The 19,893-nt window shown below is 33.8% G+C and overlaps 2 protein-coding genes across 2 annotated transcripts; both read right to left on the reverse strand.

Moving 5' to 3' along the window:
- Positions 1 to 2,158: 2,158 nt before the first annotated feature.
- LOC149526928 (uncharacterized) lies at positions 2,159 to 3,040 on the reverse strand. The gene has a single exon (XM_089784314.1). The coding sequence runs from the start codon at positions 2,914 to 2,916 to the stop codon at positions 2,386 to 2,388; it is 531 nt and encodes a 176-aa protein (XP_089640440.1). The 5' UTR covers positions 2,917 to 3,040; the 3' UTR covers positions 2,159 to 2,385.
- Positions 3,041 to 6,069: 3,029 nt separating this feature from the next.
- On the reverse strand, positions 6,070 to 8,036 carry LOC110420570 (transmembrane protein, putative (DUF247)). Its single transcript, XM_021433932.2, has one exon. The coding sequence runs from the start codon at positions 7,908 to 7,910 to the stop codon at positions 6,495 to 6,497; it is 1,416 nt and encodes a 471-aa protein (XP_021289607.1). The 5' UTR covers positions 7,911 to 8,036; the 3' UTR covers positions 6,070 to 6,494.
- Between the last annotated feature and the right edge of the window lie 11,857 nt (positions 8,037 to 19,893).

Consider the following 19,893-nt stretch of genomic DNA (forward strand, 5'->3'; position numbering starts at 1 on the left):
TCTTCTTTTACACTATCAGTTTCTCCCTTAATGTTCTCATTCAAAATGCTTCCTCTCCCAATTGTTAATTGGTTGTTATAAAGCCAAGCTTCCCGATGTTCTAGTATTCAACCTTTATTGATTAACTCTAGTCCCATTGCCTTCGTTGATCTCTTCTCAATGACTCGATCTTGAGACTCTATCGTTAGTTCTCTCGACTCTATATAAAGTTTGCCTTCCAAAAACATGAGCCTTAGTTCTTTTTGCTCTTTCTTAATTGGGCTGCCTTCAAGACTCTTTATATTAGAACTGTTATCCTTTTTGGTAAGCCTCTTTGTTTGGATCAAATCATGTTTTCCATTTCTTATCTTTAAATACCCTAGAGTGTTTATCTCCATAACAAAATCGTCTTTCTTCTTTTTGTCTTTCGGACTTTGTTTCTACTTTTGGTTTTCTTTAATTTTCCCTTGTCCATTTTCAAACTCATAAATCCCTATTAAGCTACCCAATTATCCAATACTTTGTTACCTTATATTTTGGTCCACTTTGTTTTCCTTGCACCTGACTTTTATTATTGGTATTTTATCACCTCAAGCTCCACCCACCTTAAAGGTTCCCTTTTTCTCTTCCTTTACTTAAGCACACTTTGTCTTCATTTGCCTTTCCTCACATGATCTAGTGATCTTATTAGAACAAAGCAAAAGGTTACCGTTTTCCTCTTTTTTCTTCCTATTTGGCTCAGGAATCTCATGATCAATCTTGGCCCATCTATCTTGATTTAATTGTACCACTTGGAGATCATTGCTTCCATTTCTTGGCCACTATTGTGAAAAATTCTTTGAGGAGCTTTGTGCTATTGCTGCCAACACTTTACCTTTCTTCATATTCATTATTTGTTTGTTCACCTCAATTTTCTCTATATCAATAATGGTCACCTTCATTGTGAAAATGGATTTATTTACTTGAATTTGAGGACACAGTGGTATCTTTTTCTTACTTTCTACCTCAACAACAAGAAGAGCATAATCGAATATGGACTTCATTGCTATAACATGATCCACCTTGATGAACTTACCCCAATTATTCACTAGAGGTTCAAAGGTTTTCCTGCTCCAAACTTGAAAAAGAATTTCCTTAAGCTTAACCCACACCTTGTAACTCCTACTATCAACCTCCATATCGTAAAGGACTATGGATTCAAAGCAAACCTCGAAGATTTCTGTATAAAGACCTATTGGCGTGTTCATCACCTCCTTTATCTTCAAAGGTTACCAATGTGTTTAAGCCTTCGATTGGCCTAACCCTCACAGTAACTCCTTCTCAATAAAGAGCTTCCTAAATCGCCATACAATCCATTATGTTTTTCGCATTCCCGATTGCACTCCTTTTGATCCATTCCATTGCTTCCTATAAAACAGTGACTATTAAGATCGATTTTTCTCTATCGAGGTTTTCTCCATTACCTTTCACGTTTGGTTCTTCTTCCTTCAATGGGCATTTCTCTTCTCTATTTCTCTCTCTTGTCAGCACTTCTCGATACATTACTCTTCTTCTTAGTCTCTGCTTTATCTATTCTTCAGCACTATATCCGCGAAAGTTTGTGTTCCTCCACTCCTTTTTGCATTTCTCCTTCTTTAACTTTACACTTTTTCCATCGAGACTAACGTCTTAAGCAAAACAAATTGCTTTCTTCATCTCCGATTCATGGTGAAAACACACAAAAGCACACCCAATTGGTGCACTCCACTTCTATTTTGAGATGTAAATGCCAATAGCAATCCCAAACTCATCAGAGCACCATTTGATAGCTTTTCCAGATACTAGTTTATTCACATTACTTATGAATATGGTGAATAAGTTTCTTCTCTATTGTTCAATGCCATCAAGATATGTAGCTTTTTCCAAGATACCCAGTCACTTACATTGCTACTTTTTTAAAAAAATATTTCAAGATATGTAGCTTTTTCCAAGATACCCAATTACTTACATTGCTACTTTTTAAAAAAATATTTCATGATATGTAGCTTAAGTCAGAGTTAAAGAGATAAATATAAATCCTTTAGGGTTTCAAACAATTTATCTATCTTTGGATTTGTAATCTAAAATGTATACATCATATATATCTTTGATTAAAATTGATTATAGAATAAATTATCCAAGGTAAAACAATGTAGTTGGTATATGATATGTTCATTAAATATATACACGTGTGTATTTTGAAAACATAGCAGCGAATAAGATAATTCTACCGTAATTAATAATATCATAAAGAAATAAATACAACAGAGCCATGATATTGGAACAGAAATTTTTTCAGTTCCACTATCTAATAAATAAATTAATTAATTAAAAGAATATATAAATAAAATTTTATATGGTTTAATGCGGCGATTCAAACTTTGATAATCACCGCTTAACTTCCTCCTCCTGGGTGACTTCTCCAAGCTGCACCGTCCGTATTTTGAAGCGCTCAAGCTTTTGGTGTATCTCTTCACCCGGTCCATTAACCCCACGCGAGGTATTTATATCTACACTCCTTATTTTGAAGCGCGCAAGCTTATGCTTAAACTCCTCCAGCTGTTCTTTACGGCCATGTATTGTTGTGGACTCAACCTTAAAACCTTGCTGCGTCGTGTTATTGCTTGAGACATTGAATTTATCCAAGTTTATTTGGCTTCTAATTCTCTCGGGAAGTTTTTGGTACCACTCGGAGATGACCCTGATCAGTTCGTCAATTGCTTGTTTCTCTTCTTCTTCTGTTGCTGCAGTCGGTTGTGACATTAAGTTCTCGGGAAAATCGAACTGAAATCCCTCTTCAGGAAACGAAGACTCCGCATAAAACTCGTCCATGTTAACATATTGAGAGGCTTGAGGGATTTGTACTGGCGTCAAGTCACAGCTATGAGCAGGTCTGGTGGGTTGAGGAAATTGGCTCATGTTGTTATAACAGCACTGATTGTTCTTGATTGTTGACAAAAATGCTAGTACAAGATATTGAATGTAAATGAAGTTTGATCAAGCGAGTCACAATGAGAGCAATTTTTGGTTGCTTCGGAGGGAAATGAATATCGGATTTGAGGCCTTCAAGAAGTTGGCATTCGTATTTATATAGAGACCAAAGGCCAGGGAGGGGCGCGGAAACGGTATTTGACTGATCAAAATTCTAAACATTGAAACTTTCAAAACTAGGTCAACTTTCAACCGAAGACAAAGTCCAAAGTATTTGAATTGAATATTGATGGAATAAGCTTTCCCTGCTATTCACGCAAGCAAGCAAGCCGGTGCCAGTTACAATGAACGTGCGGGGATAGTTATTTCCATGTATTTAGATCCAAAATACTAATCATTTCGGAGTGATAATGGTTAAGGTAATATTTAAGAAAAAAATTTATAGTTGTTGTCTCATCTTGTTTTGAATTTGATGAAAATAATATATTAAATGCAAATTTTTAAAAAAATAAATTTTAACTATTCTTTTATCAGTATCTTTAAATACCTATTAACTAGACCCTATTTAGACATACAAGTAAGAAGGTGAGTAATGAAAAACAACAGTTGCTCTTCCTTTACGATCTAAAGAATGAATTACTGCAATTTGAACCTTTAATCTAAATCTTTTTCTATGTGAAGAAAGAGAGAATTCGAACTTGTTTTTTGAACAGAGATTATATATTAATTATTGAATCAAATGCTTAAATGTAAGTTTAATATAAATCTTAAAAATAAACTATAATAACAAATTTAATATTAAGACTAAAAATCATATTGAGATTCAAACATGGTTGTGATTATTTTTTTTACATTACTGTGAAATTAATATTTAGAGATGGGAGATCAAACTTCCCATCAATTAAAAAATTTGTGGGCTCAAGAAATATTCTGCTTGGTAAATATATCATATATGCACAAATCCTTGTCGGTGTGCTCTTCGTAAGTCCATTTTTCTATGTACTTTCTACCAATTGGCAACATCATTATTGGAAGTTCAATTTAAATGCAGCAGGTCTGATCCAATTGTATCTCGTGAATTGATTGTGGATGGCACTAGGTGAATGCCTGTTAGGTTAAGATTGCTGCTATGGTCAATGGCCTAGCCTTATGGTGGCTTGGGACTGGTTGGTAAATGCTTTTCGGATTGGGACTGGTTGATGAAAGGCCTTATAAAATCACTAAAACGTAAAGAATTGTACGGTACTTTTATCGTTGGCAACAAAGATGAGTTTTGATAAGGTAAAAAAAAATCACCAAATTTTGTTAGCTGACACTAATATATAGAAGGTTTAGATTTTTCTCAAGATATAAGGGTTCACGTGTTAAGACTAGGGTTTTCCTTACACCTGAAAATATGAGAAAATTAGAAGGCAGTACAGTGACCAGATAATGACATAAACTATAGAAAGAAGCATGAAAACTTTATTTGGTAAATTTTACATCAATTGCAAAATCATCATAAGATGTAACAACGCCAAAGCCCTGACAATGTAATTCAGACGTGTGTTTGCCAAGGAAGTTTTTAATGTTCATCACAATTTTTTTTTAATAGCAAAGGCATCAAGTTTATTCATAATGCAGGGACATGGATCCCTTCTTCCTTACACATAAACATTAAAGCAAAAAGCTTTGGTTCATATATCAGTCCATTTTATCTGATATATGTTTCCAAAAACCTCTTCAAAAGATTAAAGAAAAACGTTCCCTGTACACATCACCAACCCAAAAGAACATAAGCAACCCCAAAGAAAGTCACAACATTTTCTTTCTTAAAAACAAAAAAGGTCTCAGGGAATTGCAGACACCCACGAACTTAACTACACATCCCTACATCCCAATTGTCATCTCTCCCAATCCAAAAGGCCTAGGAGAAGGATCATTACTAAAAACCCCAAATACAGACAAAAGACTCAAGACTCGTTAGCAGCTATAACCCCCCATCAAACCGAAACCGAGGGTTAGCCATAGTTGAACCTCACTTCCACAATCAAGATTAAAAAAGGAATTTAGTACCCTCTCAATATCTCACTTTGAAGATGAATGGCAGCTTTAGCAAGTGAATCGGCTTTTTGGTTAGCCTCTCTCAATGAATATCTGATTTTTCATTCTGTACATATCTCCTTTAACCTTTCAATTTGATTCATCCAAAATCTCAGCCTTCAAGGCACACTTGCAGGATCTTTAATCCATCTAACAATATTGCACACGTCACTTTCAATCAACAAGGAATGGCTATCTTTCCATCTCAATGCTGAGAAGATCAAGAAAGCCTCCTTCACAACAAGAACTTCCGCAGTAGTAGAGTTGGCAATACCAATCGGTTTGGAGAAGGTAATTAACACCTCTCCCTTCTCATTCCTCAATATACCCCCAATTCCAATGGGTCCCGGACATCCTTGAGCCGCTCCATCCACATTAAACTTCAGTTCTTTTACTATTAGGTTGCTCTGTTTCGTAGTATGCATCTTTTCCTTTCTTAATAAAATCAAACCTTTTTGGCCACAATATAAACATATGACGTTGCTTTGGCTTGTTTTGCATGAAAATTTTGTACTCCTTTTGACCTATAAGCAAATCCTGGTTCTAGAGTAGATGACAAATAATTTAGCAAATTTATACTCCAAGCCTTCGAGGTAATTTTCAAATTTCCTGTTCCATTATATTTCTTCCACAAATGCAATTTGCATTAGTTTTAGATAAAATCTGCATATATGTTCAATTTTTTCTTCTTCCACTTTCACAGGTTAATGTGTTAGGGTGAGTATTGATTAATGGTGCTAAGAAACTAAAGTTATTGTTGAATATTAGTTAAACATTTCCATCAAGTCGTACAACGAACATAAAAGTTCTTCTACAGCGCCAAGTGTGCTAAATATTTAGTTAGGAATTATTTCCTCATTGAATGTTTGGTTTTGAACATTTGAGGCATGCGCATCTTTTGAACATTTGGTGGTGCGCACCTTAACTCGTTTGGACGTAGCTGCTGACCGCTATTGAACGACCTGAAATCGCTTGAAAAATCGGCATCCGCAATATGCTACATTCAGTTCCAATTTCCAACCACATGGAACAGTGTTGTTTCACGGAATATCTGGCCTTTGTAACCCACTTCAACAATTTCTCCCAGTTGATTTCCCTCTCCTGCATTTTACAACGAGTTTCTCCGCAAGTACTGGATACGAGCAAATTTTTGGGCGTTTTGGAATGAAGAGGACCTCCCATTTACACAAACGATAACCGAGGTGAAAGTCAACTACCAAAAGCCTAAGCGACTTTTGGGATGTTGCTAGAATGCTGCCTAGGTAACCAATTCAAGCGGAAAAATGTGCCTCCTAAGGCCTTGAAAGCTCGTATTCATTGCTATAACTCAGAATTGATGCTTTGTTTTTTTTTTGTTTGAAGGGCAAAGTATATGGTTTCATTTGATGAATCTCATTTACATAGATAACTCAAAATTGATGCTACAAGCTATATACCTACAAATATATAGTCTTATTTTCCTGTAAAAAGCTACAAATATAGATTTAGGATTTATCAGGTTTATAAACAGCATAAATTGTGTAGAAGGTCTGCGCAATGGTAAGTAGTAGGAGAATCAAGGCAGCTAATGCCGATATAAACGACCATGGAGTTTCAAAGTACGTATGCTTGAAGCTTGCCCATTGAACATGCCAACTACTCCGGTAATACTGGTGAACATCGCTAAACAGCTTAGATAAATAGCAGTTGTTGATATCAAATGCTGTATCCTTACCCATATCATTGATGAATCGTGCAACTTCTCCTTCAGTTCCAAAATAATTTTCGAAAACGTTGCTTTGACATAGATATTCGACATCCTTGTAGGTGTTCACTAGGCAGTCCAGGAGAGTAGCATAATCTGTGAAGTGCTTGATGCGGCTCCGGTGGCATTGCTCGAATGCCACGCAATTGAGCAATAAGGAGCTCATAAAATCATCTATGGTTATTGGAGGCATTTCAATCACGCCACGCCTGAACGTTATGACCAAGAAACTGTCTGCTTTTCTTGGATAGAGCTTGATTCCTGCACGGCGAAGCTTGGAAACAGAATGAATCATCCGAGTTGGTGCACAAAACTCCCTTTGTTCGAAATTCTGATCAGATGGAATGAAGCTTGCACGTACCAAATCAAGTAAATGGTGGCATTTTAGATCACGGTACTTAGAAATAACTTCATCCGGCCTTTGTACTGCATTGTTAAAGAATTCCAAAGCGAGCTTAGATAAGGACGGGCCAGATTTCTCTCCAGGCATCTTTGATAAATCAAACAGACATTCAAGAAGAAAGAAGGGGATTTGATTTTCCAGTCGAAGAAAATCCCTGTAAAAAAATGGTAATATCCATAACATAGAGACTATAGGATCATCAGGCTCGAATGGCTCTAAATTTCCAACTTTTCGAAACAATTCAATAATGAAGCAACCATCAAGAACCATCATCTCGAGAAATTCATCACTGCTAAGCTGGATGGTTTCTGAATAACATTCTCTTGCTTTCATTTCCAGGGGCTGTATAGCCTTGAAAAAGTCTTCTAATCCTAAGCCTTTTTCCTTCATCCTTTGAAGAAAAAAGCCTAAATATCGCCATTTATGCTCCTCAATCATCCTAAGCTGAGGCTTGCCGCGGTGATATGGCCCTATTGAGACAATACGAGGTTGGTAGGCCTTACCGTTGACATCAACCAGGCTCTCTGGAACTCTGAAGATACAGCAGGAGCTCCTACCAGCAGCCATGGTCAGCAAACGCGGTGGCTCGGAGATTTTCTGGTGCATGGAAGCCAAGCGATCCTCGTTTACTTCCATAATGTTTATGACATAATTGGTTTCTCCATCTGCTGCTGAACTTCCCATCCTTGTTATTAAGGATTTGAAGCTGTTTCCAATTTCTCTAGAATTCTGATAAGAATCTGGTGAGTCCATTCTGAAATTGAGGTTAGGGTGGAGGGATCAAGGGATGAAGAAAAGAGAGGTGTGCTTGGCTAGGCTTTTGTGAATATATATTGAATGAATTGTATAGATAATATTCATTTTATACAGAAATAGAATGCTATAAGACACCACAAATATACAACCAGTTTCCTGTTCTTGTTTCTTTCTCCTTTTTTTCCCATTCAATCACATTCCGCGTATATATTCCATTATGGAGTGTAGGCTTAATATGTTAACATACCCTTTAAGGCCATAGTTACTTTGGCGGGGCTGAAACTTTAGGAAACTGACAAATCCCACTCATGATTAGTCTGTTCTTTTTTCGGATAAATTAAATTTATTATATTAGCAACTTCCCAGATAATTCTAAATGTATTAGATAAATAAATCAGATATAATATAATCAAAAAAATTTTGGGATTTCAAAATTAAGTATTATGGTAATTCAAACATTTTTAACAGAGAAAGACTATAGAATTCAAAAAGAAATATAAATGAAATTATAATCCGGATGTGAGATTTTGTTTACATATAATTGAAGTTGTATTCATTCATCCAAAGAAGCGGGGAAATCACCAGCTAGAAGAGAGATTAAATTTTGAATTTGCTTTAGTTTACATAATGGCAATATTCCTTTGTTTTCAATTTGGGTTTAAGACCATTTTGAGCACATCTTTTTCAATGGCCTCTGACTTCTTTTTTTCTTTCTTTTTCTGATTTATTTTGACAAATTCAAAACACAGGATTTTAAGTGAACTTTATGAGGACAAAATCGTCAAACAAAAAGGAACATGTTAAAAATCTCAATAGACCAGAAACTCCCTTATTGCTTCGGTCGTTCTCAAACGCAACAAATGTATAAACAAAAACAAGCAGCTGCTAGGAATCCAACAGATTTTGGGCAATTAAGTTAATATTCGGAACCTGAATATCATGGAAAACACAAATAGCATGGGGGCCACTTCCGGTTCTGAAAGCAAACGGCGTCGTGGCAAGAGGTCTAGAGAAGTCGACAGATTCAGCAATCTTCCAGACAACGTTTATGATCTCATCTCTTCCTTCCTTCGACTCCCGGACCTTACGAATCTATCCATCTGCGCAAAAACAGTGCGAGATTTATATTATTCAGTATTTGGATGATTTAATTATACATGGGCTGTTAACTTAAATGTGTTTTTGTAAATCGCTAATTAGATCTTAGACTAGTTTTGTATTTAGTCATTAATAGAAATCAAGTTAGTTAGAATTGTAGTGTTTCCCATGATTCGGGTAGGTGAGTCCTTGGTTTGATTTATGGCTCCCTCGGGTATGGTTCTTTTTCTTATGACGTTGATGTTCGGTTAATTCAATGTTAGATCCATTTGTAAAGTGCTTTTGCGCTTATTTACTTGTACAGGCTTTTAAAGCCTTCAGGTGGTGCTGTTTACTTTATTTGGTCTGATGTAAAGCTTGCTCTGGAACGCGTGGGTCTCCCTTCATGGTTTGATCCTTTCACTGATGGACTTTCAGTGTTTATTCAATGAATCCGCACGGATCTTAATGAATTTACATGAAAAAGTCTCTACAGTCCTCTTGACCTTCGGCCCCCGCCTTCTTGGACCTTTCTCGGCCCACTCGATTATCCACATTGTTCATCTCGAGCATTTGAGTTGAGCACTATTCACTGCTGAGAAATATGAGTCATAGCTCCACAGCGCTGCTTCTCTGAATAGTGGCCTACAATCCATTAACAAACCTTTTAACCTTCATCTCTTCGGTGGCACCAAGTACACTATATACCAAGATAGCTTAGTGAACCGGATATCGTACTCCGATCTCATCATGTCTATTTGCACCAGAGTCTCAAACTCGTGGGTCTCAGCATCTCGCACACTTATTGGCAAAAAATACTCTGCGCTACCTTTCCCAACTTGAAATCAGCCAATTCTATTGACCTCGTGCTAGAGCAGCTAAGGGCTTTACATATCCTCTCTATCACATTCAAATCCTGTGGGTCATTAGATGCGTCGGACTTAAAAAATTATGGAGGCTTAAGTTTGATGAACTTAAATAACTAGACCTCTACAGTCTCTCATGCTAGCGCAGAATGCTATTGATCATCCTAACCTTTTGAGCAGAGGGAGGATGTACAGTAGGTGGCCTTCACCTGTCCCATTTGCCTAATAACTCCGGAGATATAACTTCCATGGTCCAACTGACTCCATGTAGACCAGCCATAATATCCTTTTCGATACACTCCAGTCAGGTGTCTAGTCTCAATCTTTGTAGACTAATCCTCCACATGTCCATTGTGGGTGTCTCTACCTTCACTGATCTTGCGCTTTACGGTGTCTTGCCACAACCTTAACCGTGGGTGTCATTGCCTGGCAAATGAATCTGCACGAATATACTATTCTATCATGTTTTTGTAAACCGCTTGTGTTCTAAATGGCATACTCATCGACATAAAGGCAAATACTCCTTCTAAGACTCGATTTACTAACAACATACTAGGATACTAAACCATGAGTGAGAAAAGATAGAATTGGAAGATAAACAAGGAATCTTATGCTAGTCTCCTGTTCTCAATTTGTACCTGAGTATATAAACAAAACAAGATCCCTACATAAGTTCTTGACTCTCCAATGACACAACAAAGAAAGCCTAGGACTTAGACAAACTAGATTTCTAATATCAACTTTGCCATGACTTGATTACAAGGTCATGATCGACACAATAGCCTATATGGGTTGTTAGGATGAGCCCTGCAACCAATCAAAATTGGTCAAGACTTGGTTTCAATTAGGAACAATATCATTATTGAATGATTAGAGGTTTTTCTTCATTAATAAAATATTAATTATAATGAGTTATAAGTCTAATCAAATGAAGTTTATGAGATTAATATACCTTACAAGGGAACTGTAATGGTTATAGTTATGAAATCCTTATGCATCAAAGTATAATCTCAAAATGTTCTTAGTTAGTTATCATTGAGACTGGACATCAATAATACTTAAAGACTGTACCTTTTATGTCTTACTTTAGAATTAGCAATTGATCTCATAAATTAAAGTATAGAAATACTTGAAACTAGAATGTAGGTGCTTGCCTAGAAAAGCAAGTTTAATGAGCTTGACCCGTTATGAGAAGGCATTTGATAATACACTTAAGTGTTATGGAACATTTCATGTGTTAGTCTGTAAATACTCTCTAACTTGAGATATCAGGTTTCTTATATGTGGAGGTGCTATGCTTTAGTTTCATCCCTAGGTGCCTAACTATGGATGCCTAAACAGGATGTTTTTGGGTATACTATGAAGTATGTGAAGGGTAAATAAGTAGTCAAGATAAGAATCATCACATCAAGTGTTGTTAAAGGATATCCTATCAGTTCTTATTTAACATTAGTTTATTGAAGTCTTAGGCCAAGGGGATTTGGAGATTATGAAAAGGTTTCATAGACATCTATAAAGCTAATACTATAATTGTAGGAACAAATATAGAGGTAAATAAGAATAGACCTTATACTAAGCTCTTATCATTTTCGAGATATAAGATAAAGAAATGAATTACATTAATAAACTATACACTAAAGACTGTAAAGAACCTTTAACTCTCTAACAATTAGGTAGTTATAATACATTACTAGATGACAATCTTAGTTTATGAAATTAATTATAAATTAATTGATTAAAATTTATATTAATCAATTAAGTCATTAATCAATTCCATTACCAACATGTAGGAATCTAATAGGTCATACACAATTATTACATTTGAATTAAATTGAGAGAGTGATTATTTAAGTTAAATTTAAATTGGGAGAGTAATGATGCATAGTATATATATATATATTATTCAAAATATCTATTTACTAAAATAAGGATCCTCATCATTTTGGTGGGTCTTCAACTTTTACATGGAATTAGTGGCTCCTCATAATTAAATAATTAATAAATATTTTATTTTCTATTGTTCACTTTTTTATATTTTATATTTTTTTTATTTACTGATTCTTTGGTTATTCTAAATAATTATATTATGCTTTATTCATCATTTATTGTTATATACATATATATATAATGCATATAACCTAAAAATATAAATTCTTACAATTACACTTCCTACATGTTCTAATTTATATGCATAAATATCTTTCACGCTTTTCTTATTTTTCTAATGCACCATTTTACATATATATATATATATGTCTTTTAAATTTTAATCCTTATATTAATTATTAGTCATACACAAAATACAAATACTAAATAATTAAATAAAATAAATACAAGCAAGTATCACACAATGCAAAGAGAGGGCCCATACTGTCTCAGACCCAAAAGAGCCTCTATTTGGGTCACAAGGAAAGACCCCACTTGCCAAGGCTCCAGAGCCTAAACCCAACAAGAGTACACGGGCCTCTTTGTCAAGCCCGGTTGTAATGCCGACCTACTTCCAAACCTCCTACCAGCTAAAACGCACCGTAAAGGCCTATTTTCTCAAAACGGCACGTGTTTGGCTCTTTTACTCCCCCGAGGTGTTTAAGCCTCAATTTTTCTCTCTCTCTCTCTCTAACTCTCCTCATTTCTCTCCTTCAGTTTCTCTCTCCTCCGCGCGACTCTAGCTTCGTTTCTCCAAACGGCGCAACCCTATCCATCCTTAAACCGCCGCTACTCCTCCATGTCGTTCTGGAGATCTTCACCTCCTTTCTCTCCCGTTTATCACCTTAGATTCCTTAGTTAAGGAATAGCCTCAAAAAATTATAAATATTATAATATCTTTTATAAATGTAAAAAATTATTATATATTATAAAAATAATATTTAAATTTGAAAAATTGATTAAAATTATTAATATTTGAATCATAATAATATTTAAATTATAAATAAAATATTAATATTTTAAAATATTAATGATTTAATTATATATAAAATATTAATATTTAAATTATCGATTATTAATATTATTATAAAAAAGTTTAAATTTTTAATTATACATTATAAAAATGGCATTTTAATTTTAAAAATTAAATAAAATTATTTATATTTTAATCATTATCAATAAAATATTCATATTTTCAAATGTTATTGATTAAATTATAAACAAAATATTAATATTTAAATGATTAATTATTAATATTACTATAAAAGCAAAAAAAGTTTAAATTTATAATAATATATTATAAAATATATTTTACATTTAAAATTTGATTAAAATTATTAATATTTTAATCATAATCTCATTTAAATTATAAATAAAATATTAATATTTAAATGATCAATTATTAATATTTCGAATTAATAATAAATTATTAACGTTTAAAAAATAAAAAAAATCATAATAGTATTTAAATTATATATTAAATATTAATATTTTAAAATATTAATTCTTAAATTATAATTAAAAGATTAATATCTAAATTATAAATTATAAATATTTTAAATAAAGTATAAAAATAATATTTTAAAAATAAAATAAATATAAATAATCATAATAATATTTTAAATTATAAATAAAATATTAATATTTAAAAAATAATATAAAATAAAAAATAATTATATCTATTCTATTCCTAATTTATTTCCACTTTAATATAAAATAATAATAATATAAAAATAAATTATTTTTATTATATATAATAATTATTTTATTATATTCTCATTTTATTTTATTTTCATATTATAGTTATTTTATTTTATTCTTATCTATTCTGCTAATCAAAGGTAACTTTAAGATTTTTACTTTTGTTCTTAAGGTTTCCTATTTTTCGTGCTAGGAATTTTTTAATTTTCTCGAGTTGTTGCCTTATTTCTAATCTTCTTGTTCAAGGTTCCTTCTTTTTATATGCAACGAAAAAGAGAAAGAGGGTTTTGAAATCTCCTTCTTTCATGCTTGATGTCATTAGCAGTGTTTTAGCGGCTGCGTGTTGCTAACGGCAACGTTCTTGTGTTTTTGAGCTTGGCAATTTGCTATTTAATCTTAGATTTTAAAATTTTTTTTATTGTTTTTTATAAATTTTATTTTTTATTATTTTCCACAGATAAAAGGATAATGAAATAGGTGAATCTTAAAGAAAAATGATTTTAATTAAGAATGATGTTCTTAAAGAGAAAGAGACGTTGATTTGCCTTGGGGAGAAAGAAGGTGACCGTCATGACTATCTAACATAGATGGCTGCCACGGCAGTCACCTCCACTGCCTCCCTCGACGTGGCAGCAGGAAATTTTTTTATATATATTTATTAATATTATTATTTGAGCTTTAAAGATTTAAAAAGCTCACTAAAAAGCAGTTCGGGCTTTATGTGAAAGCCCAAAAGAGGCCTATGTAAAATTAAACCCAATAATAGTATTATGAAAAGGAGAATAAACAATAACAAATATAAAATAAAATAAAATAAACATAGAAATAGAAACAACATTTAAATACAAATAAAGGATCCGGACACAAAATGGTGTGTACAGTGAGCACGAGTAAGAATTGAACTTAGATGATCGCACAAAATCTGGACTAAGATAAAACAGATAAAGGGAAGACATAAGCTATAAAACAAACCCTGTAAACCGAAAGTTAATATCTTCATCATTGTTGCAGCCAGTGTCATCAATAACAACAGGAACCTACAAAATAGTTTTATTGTCGAAAGTCAGAATCAAAGGCCATTTATCAAGAGAATAAAAGATGCACAGATTGTACGAAAATCTTAGTAAAATAAAAATGAACCCAACCTTATTTGGGTCCTAAGATCATCCTTCTAGTCCAGTGATTTTCATAACAAAAAACACCTGCAGACAGAAACTCTCTTGATCAGTCAAACTGAGAATTACATTATAAAAACAATAAGGATTAAAATAGAGGTACAGATGACAATATATCATGCCATGAAGGTTCTAAGCCCATTTCCTTGGCACAAATAATCTCAAGCAATTGTTCCTTCCCTACAAAGCACTCTTCGCAATAGCTTTAGTTTCTCTTGGCCAAACTTTTTCATTGCATTTGAGAGCTAATCAAGTAAAAGCTTTGGGAAAATGAACAACATCTATGCAACGTACAATTGGATGATCCTTGAGGCAACTTTGTACTATCAGTAAATCTTAAAATCAGCTGTCGATACAAAATCGATTCAAAGGAAAGAGAGAAAAATTCCACAACCTTAAAAAATAAAACTGTTTGATTTGACATAGCCTTGTTACCTGAGGAATTTAATCCCTAAGAAGGTTCTGTTAAAGAGGCCTTCTTGCCATCATATCTCTAAACAGGAAAAAAACACAAAGAGCAACAGGTACAATCTGTCAAAAGGACAGAAAATGACGGCGCAGGAGGCAGAGAAAAGGGTGAAGAAGGGAGGTTTGAATAGTGATGGTGGCTCAGCAAAGTGAGGAAGTGGATAGGCCAGTTGTACCGTCTTTCTTAACGTGAGTCAAGTTGATTGATTTCACCTCCTTTTATGGATCAAACTCCTTTAAATCAAACCTAAAGAAGAACTCCCTGCAATTGAAGAACCCGATTCGAACACGGATATGGGTCTAGTTCATGGTCAAGTAAATAGAAGCAAATCGGAGTCTAAGGTGAAACAAAGAAGATTTTTAGAGAAGATGAAGAAATTTGAAAGTAAGAATTCAAGACGTAAGGCGGACGGAGCAAAATGGGGAAGAAGGAAGGAAAAAAGAACTGAAAACTCGAAAATGTCTCTCAGAAACTCAAAAATGACAAATTTAAGTGTTGCTTTCTAAAAAAAATATGAGGTTACATTAATTATATTTAGATGACTAAATTTGATTGAGCCAAACAAAAAAAAAAAACCAGAGATATTCTTCATTATGTAGTGTACTTGCTGAGAAGAATCCGGGCTAAACCCAGATGGCAATCTATTGCTTTTCCATATCTGCTAAATCTCTGCCATCTCTAACCTTTTTAATTACTTTAAATATTATTGTAGGTTTTATTTGAACACGGCCACTCGCCAATTGCATTAGAAAATGATCAAAACGTGACTTCGCAAGCAGTTCAAATACGGTCAAAGGCTAGCTATTGGCTCTTTTCTCAAGGGGACATTTCATTTGAAGACTTGACGGATAAAATCCTCTATAGATTTTGTTAGCGCTAATGTAAGTCTTCCTTGTTCATGTTAGAGTTAGTCGTTAGATTGATCTATTGTTCATTCTGCATTATACAAATTTTTTTTTAAAAGAAATATTTTTAATCTGATATCAAGGTTCCATTGCATGATAAATCACAAAAAGCCGAACCTAGTGCTTTACTGGCAGGTTTGTATATATCAGTAGCATAATTAGATATCTTAAAATGTTTTCAACCCCAAGCTTCTTATAATCTATTAGACATTGTTTGAATCCACAGAATACCAAGTAAGTTTTTCCAGCAGAGAGAAACACAGATGAAAATGAAAAACAAAGCTAAAGTCCTCGACCGGAAAGAAGAAAGCTGAAACAGATGACCAATTCTCACCATTTCAATAAAGCCTAGCATAAAAGACTAAAACTCACCGTTTCATTTAAAAGTTTAAAAGATAGTTAAGAGCTAATCATTAGTTAGTTAACAGCTGACATTTTCTCTTTCTTTAATTAACCCAATACCTATATGTATATATATATATATATACTGAAAAGAAGAAAGCTGAAATGGAGGAATGGAGGACCAATACTCATCGCTTCAATAAAGCCTAGCATAAGAGACTAAAACTCACCATTTCATTTAAAAGTTTAACAGATAGTTAGGAGCTAATCATTAGTTAGTTAAAAGCTGACATTTTCTCTTTTTTTAATTAACCCAATACTTATATATATATATATATATATATATATATATACACACACACACATGGTCATGTAATACTTTTTGTCAATTAATGAGAATGTGCCCGGACAATTCCCTCCCACATACGCACCGTTTCTGCCTCATGCTCCATTTTCTGACATAGTATCAAAGCGAGCAGACAATTTTTCAAAGATGGTACCCTTAGAGACGATAGCCATCGCAATCTATGGTACTTCACACATCTTTCCTGGCCTTCCATTCTTGATAAAGTGATTCTTCATCTTCTTATTTTACACTTCTGGAAAGAGCTTTTCCCTCCATTTCAACCCTTTTACTTGGTTGTTTCTACCATTTTTTCTTCATTAACTTCATTATAACTTTGAATCATGTGTATATCAATTGAGTTAAGGTCCAAGGATCTCAAACTTCACCTCAAATCTCACCAATAGGAGACCCTCAGTGTCCTTATTATCTTCACCATACTAACTATCTTGGATCAGTTATCATTAAACCCAAGCTCACCCTAAACAATTATGTAACTTGGAACAAGTCCTCTCTCTTGGCTCATTCAATCCGAAACAAGTAACTTTTTGTTAATGGTTCAATCTCTAAACCTCATATAACAAACACTTTGTATCTTTCCTAGATTCGATGCAACAACTTCATTATAGCATAACTACTAGAATCTATTAGCCCTCTAATAGCATCAATTGTTTTCTACATGGACTTTGTAATGGAGATTTGGAATACCTTGAAGCAAAGTTCTACACAGCTAGATAACACAATAGTGTGCAATTTGCAATATACATTAGGTAATGTTACCCAAGGGACACAATAAGTAGACTCATGCTTCATTGAACTGAAAAAGATTCGATTTGAGAAGAAATGAAAATTACAGTCCCTTGCCACACTGTAAATGTGGCAAATGCAACCCAAGATGCTTCAAGAAATATACGAACCAATTCCATAAGGATATAGTTTTCAGATTCCTCTTTTTTTATTTTAAACGTAAGATTTCATTGAATTTCACATGGGGAAGAGAGTTCTCCCCATCAAAATACAGAGGTAATCCCAAAATTTGGCATCTATGCCTCCCAAACAAGAACAGAGATATAGACTCCCAAACTCATGATACAAATCTCAAAACAAAAAACTTATGGCTGTACATTAAGACTCACAGCAACATCACTTACAAGCACAAGAGTCCATACAACCATCATATTCATAACAAAAAATTATCATCAAAGCCCAAAAAGTCATTGAATACCTAGTCAGAACAAAAGCTTCCATCCAAGTAGTTCAAGATTTTCACATCACCCATTCGACAAAAACCAAATGTTCACACAAAAGACATAATGGTCATCAAGATCATCATAAAAACAAACCACCATTGGAACATGTAAAAACAAGGTATGAATTTGAACCTGTTAGAAAGAAGGCTCCCATTATCCACCAACCAAACACGCAAATCATCCCATCAAAAATAGACACAACATCCTCAAAAATTCCCTGTTTACTCCTTTCTATTATGATTGGGCGCATTTGTAACAACCCACTACAAATTTTCATGTTGAGTTGTACCCTTTTTAGCCAATTGGTCTACGGATGTGTTAGCTTCCCTTATGATGTGATCAATCCTCTACTTCTCTATTCCCCTTTTTAGCTTTTCAATGTCGATCACTCATCTCTTTCGTCTCCATGAAACTAACTTAGGTTGTTTAACCTATTGGACAACATTGCTAAAATCAATTTCCACCACTAAAACATGAGAGTTACTCTATTCCATGGTTGCATAAATCAGGAACACTTCTTTTATTGCAAAAATCTCAACCAAATTTGAATCCCTAATCCTTATATTTTTGGAGAAGTTAATTCTAGTTTGTCTCAACTCATCTCGTAACACTCCCCCAATCCCAACTCTCATTGGGCATCTTATAACATCCCCGTAAACATTGAATTTTAGTTCTTTTTTCAATGGTTTCACCCCTTCAACTCCCTTCTTAATTTTATTTTCCCTATTTATTGTTTTTTTTTTCAAGTTGCATCCTAATAGTTTTCAGATTCCTTAATGGACTAAATGATACTTTCTCAACTGTTAGGTCTCAAATTATAATTATGGACTCTAAACCAGCTCTTGATAAGTCCATAGTCTAGTATTGGGGGAAGAAACACAGAGGAATATGTTGTTTTAAACACAACGTATGCTCGAATCCTCTACAATGCTCAATGCAATGGAAACAAAGAAAAAGCTTAAGAAAGATTTAACTTATAGCCATTGTGGGAAGAACAAGCATAGGAAAGATAAATGCTACAGAATTATTATTTTTCCTAAAGATTTCAAGTTCACAAAAGTGAAAACTAACGTCGAGAAAGGAAATGCAACTGTGAACAATGTAACAATAGTACACAATTCATCAGCTAAAGAAACTTACCTAAATTAGAAAGAAGCGATATGTGGAGCAAGTGCCATGTCCCAAATGTCTAACCTACAGCAACAAGTCAACAAGCTGATGGAAATTTTGAGTGAGAATGGTTTGACTAGGAATGGAAGTAAAGTCATTTCAACAAACACTCAGTAGCTCATGAGGTTCTAACTGAGGTGCGTCTATTGCTGGTTGAAAACTATTTCCAAACCCTAGGACTAGGCCTAGGCTCAACCCTAGCCTTCGAGAATTTCTAGAAGGGCTCCCTTTGAGGAAAAGCCCTACAAAAAAAAAGTATCATTCCAGGCCATTTTTGTTTTAACACAATCAATAATGTGCCTTATAAGTTTAAAAATGTTAATTCCTTCATGATAAAGCATAATTACTAGATAATTAACTCTAATGCAATTGATCATATCTTGTATTTTTTAAAGAACTTTAATTATGCCAGACTAGTCACAGATTCTTTTGTTCAGTTGCCAAATAATAGAAAAGTCACAATCGCTCATATAGGAACTGTTAAGTTCCATTTTTAACCTTAAAAGATGTGCTTGGTGTACCAAGCTTTAAATTTAACCTTATATCTACTGATAGCTCACTAGTACCAAGTCAACTTACGTTCTTTTCACTAACATATATTGTGTTATCCAACACATTCCCTTATTGACAATGATTGGGGTTGCTAAGGCTTCTTTAGGATTATACTTGGTAGAAGATAAGAAATACCAAGAAGACTTGTCTAGTTCCTATTTTGATAAAATTGCTAAGTTTCTTTTTGTTTCATTAGTTAATGCC

Source organism: Theobroma umbraticum, unplaced genomic scaffold (assembly GCF_002168275.2).
Source record: "Theobroma umbraticum cultivar Fairchild unplaced genomic scaffold, ASM216827v3 scaffold_86.0, whole genome shotgun sequence".
Classification (NCBI taxonomy): Eukaryota; Viridiplantae; Streptophyta; class Magnoliopsida; order Malvales; family Malvaceae; genus Theobroma; species Theobroma umbraticum.